This window comes from Chanodichthys erythropterus, chromosome 11 (genome assembly GCF_024489055.1).
Source record: "Chanodichthys erythropterus isolate Z2021 chromosome 11, ASM2448905v1, whole genome shotgun sequence".
Classification (NCBI taxonomy): domain Eukaryota; kingdom Metazoa; phylum Chordata; class Actinopteri; order Cypriniformes; family Xenocyprididae; genus Chanodichthys; species Chanodichthys erythropterus.
The window spans coordinates 14,388,471-14,398,761 of NC_090231.1; the positions used below are offsets into that span (position 1 = coordinate 14,388,471).

A 10,291-nucleotide genomic window follows, 5' to 3' on the forward strand; every position below is an offset into this window, starting at 1 on the left:
GCTTGCTGTTTGGGGTGGAATATTCCACCGGTCTCTCGTGAGGCTTTGCAGAATCTGCTCTGCCCTGCCTGTGCACGTTCATGTGTTTTAGAGGAGGAGTGGCTTTGGAGAGTGCTCTGAAAGGAGGGTGGGATCTTATGATTTCGAAGCTAGCTTCCTATTGCTTGCCTCTCTGAAATTGCCTACCCTACCTTTAATTATGGACTATCATGAAATGAGTGGCAGGGATTTGTAAATGTTGAGATGTAAGGTGAATCTAATACATCATATCATACACACATTCACTGCAGGGTCTGTTGGCATGTCACCCGTGGCTGTAGGTCATTTCAGAGAGAAAGATGTCAGTGATGAATTATCTCAGAGATGCAATGTTTTACTCATACTTACATCACACTGCAACCTTACATAGTTACTGGAGAATCTTTCTCAGTTGAATACTTAACTCATAATCTCCTACTACGTAATTCTTCAGAAGTGTTGTGTGTGTGTGTGTGTGTGTGTGTGTGTGTGTGTGTGTGTGTGTGTGTGTGTGTGTGTGTGTGTGTGTGTGTGTGTGTGTGTGTGTGTGTGTGTGTGTGTGTGTGTGTGTGTGTGTGTGTGTGTGTGTGTGTGTGTGTGTGTGTGTGTGTGTGTGATGAGACACTCTACCCGCACTCCAAGAAAGTTAGCTCACCAGTGTGGAAGTTTTTTGGATTCTGCAAAAATTACTCGCTTTTGAAGGAGCTTTCAAATTGGAACAGACTTTGCCATGGCGCTGTGATGGATTTGGCTTTTTAATGCAGCCTTAGAAGGATGCAGCCTCTGAATTGGGACGCAGCTATAGAGTGCAGCAGTTCCGGAAGTATAAACCCCATTAATTATCTCCATAGGGAAATTGATTCTTAATGATAACTTATAAACTTTTATAGATAGCCCTAGGTTTAACCATCTCATATTAATTAAAACACAAAACTAGTTGTATGATTTAAGTAATGGGTGATCAGGGCCTACACATTTCATAAACCATTTAAGAAAGAAGGATGCTAAAGTAAATAAGCAATATGATTTTTCACATGCACATAAACACATAAATGAATACACAAATAAATATGAGAAAATGAAATAAATAAATAACATAAAACAAAGCAATGTAGGGAATAGCCCTGTATATAAATTCTGCATCTGTGGTGCACAGTTTAGTAATGTGAGAGTTAAAGTGTGTGGGAGTTTTATCTGATGATATATAGTCTAATAATATCCAAACAATGTCTTAAGCTGAAGCTGTCTGTATTCAAACAAATAATCTGTTCACTTGCAGTGAATCCACTCCAAATGCTTATAGTTCATGATTGCCAGATTCCTTTGAATCAGGAGCAGCCTTAGGAAATCCAATAGCCATGAGTTTACATCAAACAGTGCTTTAAATCCAGACTTAATTCGAACAATGCTGCTGTGAACTCACAAATAAAGTGTCCTTTAAATAAACGGTATTAAACTCTTAGTATCAAACCAAACCTATGCCATTCCTCAGAATACAAAAAAACTCAATAACATCACATCAAAAACATTAGCAATGTACAAATTTTAATAATAGAAAAGAAAACAACATTTTTATGCTGTTAACTCAAATGTTCAAGTTTATTTTTTATCGTGATTTTATAGTAGCCTTTCTTTTCAAAAAAGTGACTTGGATATATCTACATATACTTTTTCATTACATAGTAATTCAGAAGCTTTATTCACAATAACAAGGCTTACAATAGTAACTGAAATGTTCCCTTTCTGTCGGTCTTTTTCGAAGTTCTGTTGAAATACCGACACTATACTAAACGTCACAACTTGTACTGTATCACGAGATATGGCCAGGGTAATGGAACACCACAGAGACCTCATCCTACCCGAAGAGGGAGGTTAATATGTGTATAATACATCCTATGGACTCGCCAGTAGGGGGTACTACATAGGGAAGAGTCCCTGTTCACAGCAAATGGTGATGCAGCTAGCTCCATCCAGAGAAAGACACTGGGTTTACCGAAAGGGAAACTGAACAGTGGAATAATACATCATATGGAGTCACCATTAGGGTGACCACTACATATGAAGCACTAACCAGATTACAAGGGCTCACCTGAAAAGGGGCATACCATGAGTAATGGGCCAGGTGAGTTCCTCCACCAAACTCATCTACTGCAAGAGTGCTACATGATGGAGAAGGCTGGCCAAGGGTTCACAATTCAAGGTAAATTCCATTTGGACCTAAAAAGCACACATTATCACCTCAGGGAGGGGAAAGGCGCTAATGCAAGCACTACACCCAACCAGTTGGTCAGATTTTTGCCAGTTGCTACCTAAGACGAAACTGTTGCCATGCTGGGATTATAAAATCTTGCAAGGGTGTTGGGTGTAGCCCAGCCCACAACTCTACATATGTCCACTAATTAAGCACCATTCGCCAGAGCTGACCCACCCCTAGTGGAGTGAGCTCTCATAATGAGAGCTGTTCAGATCATCTGAAGCTCTGTGTCCGGTCCAGATACATGCGCAGAAATCGCACTGGACACAGCAGGGACAGGGCTGGGTCTCCCTCATCAGGGGGGATTGCTTGCAAGTTCACCACTTGGTCCCTGAAGGGAGTTGTGGGAACTTTGGGCACATATCCAGGCTGGGGGCTCAGGACAACGTGAGAGGAGGTCTGTCTTCAAAGAGATAGCACTAAACTCAACTGACTGTAAGGGCTCAAATGGATCTTTCTGTAGGGGATGTAGGACCAGTGAAAGATCCCAAGAGGGGACGAAGTGAGGTCTTGGAGGATTTAACCTCTGTGCACCTCTCAGGAACCTAACTATCAGGCTGTGATTTCCCAAGGACCTGCCCCCCACCATGTCATGGTTAGCCGCTATACCGGCCACCTACACTTTCAGGGTCTCTACCTTGTGGTTCTCCACCTCGGGAAGCACACCATGTAGTAAAGAGGCACCACTTCAATTCATAGAGCCTGAGTTATCCTGTCTATCACCTCTGGTGATAGGCCTCTGAATTCCTCCTTGTCCTGTCCAGGGACCAGACATGGAGGTTCCAGACATCTAGTCACAGATGCCAGATTGTGCCTTGGTCCTTCCTCAGGGGAATCCACTAGGGAAGAGCCGACGTCATCAGCTTGATCTCTGAGAACCAAGTCTGGTTGTGCCAGTAGGGTGCAACCAGTAGGACTTCTTCTTCTTCCTCCCTGACTTTGCACAGAGTCTGTGTAATCAGGCTTACAGGGGGAAACGCATACTTGCACAGGCCCTGGGACCAGCTGTGGGTTAGTGCGTCCGTGCTGAAGGGAGCTACTGTCAGGGAATACCACAGTGGACAATGGGAGGATTCCCGGGAGGCAAAAAGGTCTACCTGTGCTACCCTGAATCGACTCTATATCAGCATAACCACCTGTGGCTGGAGGTCACCCAGAATGTGGATCACAGTGACTTCCGCTGCAGCAGAACCCGGAAGCACTGCAGCGTATGTAAACAGTGTAGGAGACTGACATTGAAGAGAAGAAATTTTTGAATAAAGTTGTTATTTTTGTTCACAGACAGTTTTCTCGTTGCTTCATAAAATTAAGGTTGAACCACTGTCACATGGACTATTTTAACAATGTCTTTTCTCGGCCTTGAAAGTGGTAATTAAATTGCTGTCTATGGAGGGGTCAGAGACCTCGAATTTGATCAAAATATCTTAATTTGTGTTAAGATACGAAGGTCTTATGGGTTTTTGAATGACATGAGGGTGAATAGCTTATGACAGAATTTTCATTTTTGGGTGAACTATCCCTTTAACAAAGCAGTAAATGTGTAAAAGCAGTAAATGTATATAGATTTCCACACAAAATAATAAGAAAATTATATTTTGGCCCCGTCAACACGGAGACGCATTTTTGTGAAAACGCACAAATTTTGTATCGGATAGGCATTTCGTCCACACGGATCCGGCGTTTTCGAAAGGTGAAACCGCTATTTTTGAAACCGGGTTCCAGAGTGGATAAATCTGAAAACGCCGTCTTTGCGTTTTCGTGTGGACGGCCTATCCGTATATTTTTTGAAACTATGATGTCATCACCCCACGTGTCAACCCTAATCAGACGGCGCTAACAGCACAAAACAGCAACAACAACAACAATAGCAGACTCTAGATGCTTGTGTTCATGCTGCAGACGATACTGAGCCAAAATAAAGCGTTATTTCTAAGCTTTACTATAGTCTGTATACAGCACGCAAGGTTTATGCGCATGCTTCATAAGTCTTGTTCGCTGCTTTAAGTCCATCTCTGTGTTAGAATTACAGCGCCACATAATGGTCTGGCATGTATACTACATAATTTTGAGTCATTTCAGTGGTTTCGTGTGGACACAGATATTTTTTGAGACAAGGAAAAAAAAAAGATCGGTTTAGGGTAAGCTCCAGCTTTGTGTGGACGTAGCTTTAGGTTGCTGTTAGATTAAAATCTCAAATCATAGGTAGAATATTTGTAGTCTCAGTCATCAGTTTAGAAACAGGTGCCTCCAAGCAGACACAGATACAAAGCATTCTCAGATGTATTCAGGAAGAAGGGTCATATTTATAGATATAGGTCAAACAACAATATCCAGGATGGCTTGAGCATCCAATCATACAACTTAAGAATCAAACCTTATAATAACAAATAAGAAATGTATGTGCGTAAATGTGTGTGGGTCTTCAACTTTTGATTGCACGTCAGAGTGTCAGTGTGTCCAAGGACCACTACTTCTTGTTTTGTCTAGGTAGGTACATGATGTGCACAACGGAAAAAATCCCAAGACACAAAGAAAGTCAAAAAGTGAAGCCCAAGACATAAGAAATTGCCTTTTATTAGATATCAAATTTAAAAAAGAAAAATAACTTTCATCAAGTAAATTATAAGTAGGCTATTTATACCGTTATGCAAAAAATATAGAAGATTGGTAGGTAGATTGACATTTCAGAACTTCGTGAATAGACAGCGACTCTTGAGAATCACTTAAAGCCCGTACACGTGTTCATGTTAAGTGAATTTTTGGGAAACAGAGAAGCTCTTAACACCTCAGGCGAATGCTGCAACGCGACTTCTGTTCGTCTGTGCGCTCTAACAAACAAACAAACAAACAAACAAACAAACAAACAAATAAAACGCTGTTGAAACGTATAATTGTATGTACAATTAATAGGCCTAGATACATTTGAGAAGGCCCTGCCAAAAGTCAGTTTGTACCTGGCGGGGAGATACTTTTGATTGGAGCATGATTGGTTTCCAGAAAACGTTTCGACATGTCTTTTGTTAAACGCAACCACAAGATTTAAAGCTTTTTTCCCCATGATGTGTACAAAACGGCCTCACACCGTCGCTGCCCTTGTGCTCATAAGCCAATATTTAAAGTTTTTTTTCTTTCAGTATTTGTACAAAACGGCCTCCCACCGTCGCGGCCAGTGTGCGCATGAGCCAAGCGTGAGAGTCCCTGAGCTTCACCAACACAAGCGTTAAAACGCACAGGACTGAACGCCTCTATCAAGATGGACAGTGAATGGCTTTTATTCCTCCATAAAAGTGCAATATGTGGACATTCGAAATGTTTTGTTCTTCTTCCTCTTCTTTTTTCTTGAAGAGGGAAATGTGCAGGTGCCTACGGTTCAGCACTCTGGACAGCGCGCGCGAGTTGAGCCTAATGTGACTTGTTAGGCTACTGTAATTATTTTATCTCAGAGGAAGAATCATGCAGCTGATAAAATTCAACACAAACTGGGGTAAATACACGGCAAGGGGACTTCTGAAGTGAGAAATGGACTTTGCGGAAATTCTATTTGCTTTGTTCATCGTTGTGGTTGCGATTGTTTCTTTGTTGTCGAACTTACTGGTGTTGCTATGTTTCATCCACAGCAGCGAAATACGCCGACAGGTGCCAGGGGTGTTCACCATGAACTTGTCGTTTTGCAACATACTGATTTCTGTCCTGAACATGCCGTCCACTTTCATGGGGATTGTAAAGCACCAGCAACCTTTTGGGGACTGCCTGTGTGCCACGCTCAGTTTTCTGGAAACCTTTCTGACAGCAAATAGCATGCTGAGCATGGCAGCCCTCAGTATAGACCGCTGGATCGCTGTGGTTTTCCCGCTGAGTTACTCTTGCAAAATGCGCTACCAGGACGCGTTGGTTATGGTGTGTTATTCGTGGCTTCACTCCTTCACTTTCTCTCTCATCCCGGTGTTTTTCTCATGGTTTGACTACAGTCCCATTTACGCATCCTGCACGTTGCATTTGAGCGAGGAGAGCGCGCGGATTAAGTTTACTGTGTTCACCATTGTCTTTCATGCCACCAGTTTCATGCTCTCGCTCCTGATTTTGTGCGTTACATACTTAAAGGTGTTAAAAGTTGCACGCTTTCACTGCAAGAGGATTGATATTATAACCATGCAGACCCTCTTCTTACTGGTAGATATTCATCCGAGGTATTTATGATCATTTATTCTTAGTAAGCATCATAGGGGATGTTTGGCAAGGTTTCCCACTGAATCGTGTGTCATTAATATTGTGTACAACTCTTTTGTAGTGTTAAGCAGCGCTGTCTTTCAGAACAAAAGAGGAGAAAACAACGCGCTACTAAGAAGATCAGCATTTTCATTGGCTCTTTCATCATCTGTTTCGCCCCTTATGTTATTACAAGGTATGTTGGTTAAAAGCTTAACATTTTACAAACCACTAGGTACAAACACTATCACTATGTAATAATCTGGGAGGGACTATCATACAGTATGATAGAGAGATCCGAAGATACTGAGGCTGATGATGAGGGACGCAACGAAGCGGTTCCAAGCGTTTACTGTGCATTATGAATTTAATTGTTTGGTTGTAGAAACGTTTTGCAATTGAAAAGTACAAAAGTGCCTCGAAATGGCGTCGTTTAATTGAGTCGTGAGATGACGCTAACAAGACAAGAAAAAAAAAAATGTTTCTAAGAATAGCTCTTGTGCGCCAGAGGTGACAGAACACAGTCTTTTCGTCTCGCGGGTGATTTGCTCAGGATCTTGTAAGAAAGCTCACCTGATCTGAAAACTATTTTTTTCTTTTCCTTATTTACTTCTCACTGATCCTATACTGCTATGTATGTAATACCTTCTATCCTTACTTCCATTCCCCTTAAATAAAATGGTCACATATTGTCATATCGTTGTTAACCACAGATCAGACGGCCAGCAGAACTGATTTTTAATTTTGTTTTCACCTTTAGACAGAGTAAAAACGAATTGATTACAACATTAAAAGCATTTTTATTATTGATTATTTTATATCGTTTAATATTTGTATATATAAGGGGTCTATTTATATTTCATATTTTCAAAGTTACAATTAATGTAACGTTAATCTATTATGCATTACGTTTATGGAACAGTGTTTTGCGATTTAAAAAACAAAAACAAAATTGTCCATTTCTAAGCTACACATTTCACACTTGAGAATGAATAGTTATTTATCCAAACACATTAACATGTTAGGCTACATTTAAGGACTGAGTAATTGTGCTGTTTATCAGTAGATTCTTTGAAAAATCCCTGTGGAAAAAGTCCCCCTGTGGTGAAAATCAAGTTTTTAATGTTGTTTATATATATCTATGTGGTGTTTTTAATATGCTTTAAGACAAACCATGTGCAAATTCATAGGTCAACACCATTGCTGAGTATTTTCTATTTAAATCTGCAGTGAAAGAAAGTTTTGAAATCGCTGGTGTTTCTGACGTCACAAACTACCTTGTGGTAACCAATCACGTCAACGTGCCAGCGTGATTTAGCATATCATTAACTGACCGCTCTGAAACAGGAGAGTCTCTAAAGGATATATTTTTCTGTTGATATTAAAAAAAATAGTGTAGATTTGTCAATATAGCAGGTGTGTGATGTAGATAACGATGTTATGATGAACTGTATGCCTTCCTCTTCTGAATTGTTCAAAGCGTTTCTAAGGATACTGATTGTTATAAGGCAGTTGTCTGATTTGCGAAAGGGAACAAGGTTTGTGTAACATTAGCAACACATTATTAGCTGTTTGATAATGTAGTCAAGCAAAAATCTAATCATATTAATTACCGTTATGTGTCTGGCTTTGTAAAAAGCGATACAATTGTGCAGCGTTTACCTCAGTAAGTTGACCGAGTGGATCTCTGAGCTCGTGCGAGTGGAGGCGGGGCTAATCAGCATATTCATATATCCGCGTAATAAATGAGGCAGGGGTGTAGTTACATTCAAGCTATAAAGATTTTTTTTTTTCACAGGAAAAAAAAAACTTTTAAATGTGTAATTTTAGTGATCAAAGATGAATTTTAAGGGATAAAATTGTTGACTACAGGGGCACTTTAAGTTAAATAATTTTTGCATGTGTTTAGCACACAAAGTCAGTCATGATAAATTAATATGGAGTTGTGTATTTGTGTGGTTCTCGTGTGGATGCTGTCAACTATGTTAATGGATTTGTGTCTTGTTTCCAAGGTTGACTGAACTGCTTCCCTTTGTGGATGTCAACCGACATTGGGGTATTGTCAGCAAGTGTTTAACATACAGCAAGGCAGCTTCAGATCCTTTCGCCTATTCCCTCCTGCGGCAGCAGTACAAGAAGGTCTTGATAACAGTGGCCAATCGCCTGTTGAAGCGTGATTTAAACCCTTCCTCTGGACACAGCAGCTCTATGGACACAGAGAATGACTACAGTCTTCAGAGAATCAGCTAATGGCACTTGCACAATCAGGAAAAGCCAAAAGCCTTGATAAAGGTGTATGTGTGTGTGTGTGTGTGTGTGTGTGTGTGTGTGTGTGAAAGAATAGGACTGCGTGGTCACAGTTGGCGGCTTTTGCAATTCAGCGGTCTGTTTCAAAGAAACAGTTGGAGCCCCAAAAAAGACATACAAAAGTATTGTATGCAATGTGACTGCAATAACTTTTGAATTATCTCTGTTATATTTAACAATGTTGACGCATATTTCATTTTTAATAGTCTATTTATAAATGCATTCTATCTACCACTATCCTCTATTCAAAAACAAAATCAACATTCAATCTCCGTCACTCTCTCAGCAAGCACCTTGGACAGTGTAATTAAAAGTCCTTGAGAGCAAAGAAATTAAATCTAGAGAACATGGATTAGATAAGTGATTTAATAGGAGTTAGTAATACAATATGTATACAAATAATCCACATCAAAGGAAAATATTTTACACTTAGATTACGTTTAGAACTTGGCTGCAAGTTTATCCTTATTATTCAGCGATCTCATAATGTTGTGTTGAATTGACATCTGGGCAAGTCTGATCTGTCTTGCAGCATGGTGGACCCTTTATCAGCAAAAAGGTGCAAGATATAAATATATACATATATGTAAAAAAAAAAAAAAAAAAAAAATGATATATGGGGGAAAAAATGAAATGAAACTAAAACTGCCAATAGGTTGCAGCAAATCATTGTCTTGATATCATTGAATCATTCAGTCAAATGAATTGTTCAAAACGGCTTATTCATTCAGGGACAGAGCATGTGACTTTGTGAGTGAGTAATTCTTTAAGGTGATGATACACATGGCAACCTTTAGAGCGATGTTGCTTGGCCACTTTCCCATTGAGAATGAGCAACAAATTTCTAGCTGGATACTTTAGATCAAAATTTGTTGCCCATTCTCAATGGGAAAGTGGCCAAGCAACATCGCTCGAAAACATTGCCCGGTAACATTGCTCAAAAAGTTGCCACATGTATCATCACCTTTAGATCAATTTGTTCAAAAACATGGAGTGATTCAGTAATGAAACATCACTGTGTTGCTCGGAGATGAGCAATGGCAATGTGGATTTGTTTGGAGCTATTTTTTGTTAGCGAAATGTTCTAAGTCTAAAATTAAAGTGATCTAATATTGATTTATTGAACTGTTGTATGAAATCAATAGGCTATATCTATCACATTTGCAATTGTGCTGATATTCCAGAAAACAGCACTCTATCCTGTTATAAATATTAAAAACAAGAACTCATACAGGGACATTTTTGCCCTATATGTCTTGGATTTTGGGGGCATTTTTATTCATTGTGGCGGTATTTTTGCCCTAAGCCAACGTTAATATCACACCACATCTTGTTAACTTTCTTGTTAAAAGACTTTTCACTCAAAAGCTGGTCACTGGACAGTGATGCATTTTGTTATATATTAGTAAATGACAGAACAGCCAAAGCTAAAAATCTCTATTATTGATTTTGGAGCTTTTATAGCTTTTAACATAAGTGAATGTATTAGATTCCTGTAACAGCTGT

The 10,291-nt window shown here is 39.7% G+C and overlaps 1 protein-coding gene across 1 annotated transcript; it reads left to right on the forward strand.

Annotated features, from left to right (window-relative positions):
* The first annotated feature begins 5,791 nt into the window (after positions 1-5,791).
* On the forward strand, positions 5,792-8,728 carry gpr78b (G protein-coupled receptor 78b). Its single transcript, XM_067401159.1, has 3 exons — positions 5,792-6,459; positions 6,561-6,674; positions 8,491-8,728. The coding sequence occupies exons 1-3, from the start codon at positions 5,792-5,794 to the stop codon at positions 8,726-8,728; spliced, it is 1,020 nt and encodes a 339-aa protein (XP_067257260.1).
* The last annotated feature ends 1,563 nt before the right edge of the window (positions 8,729-10,291 follow it).

Excerpts from the sequence above, each read along its gene's own strand:
- gpr78b (XM_067401159.1), top strand. The coding sequence starts at position 5,792 with ATGGACTTTGCGGAAATTCTATTTGCTTTGTTCATCGTTGTGGTTGCG. Across the intron at positions 6,460-6,560 it reads CTGGTAGATATTCATCCGAG|TGTTAAGCAGCGCTGTCTTT; the intron begins GTATTTATGATC and ends ACTCTTTTGTAG. Across the intron at positions 6,675-8,490 it reads GCCCCTTATGTTATTACAAG|GTTGACTGAACTGCTTCCCT; the intron begins GTATGTTGGTTA and ends CTTGTTTCCAAG.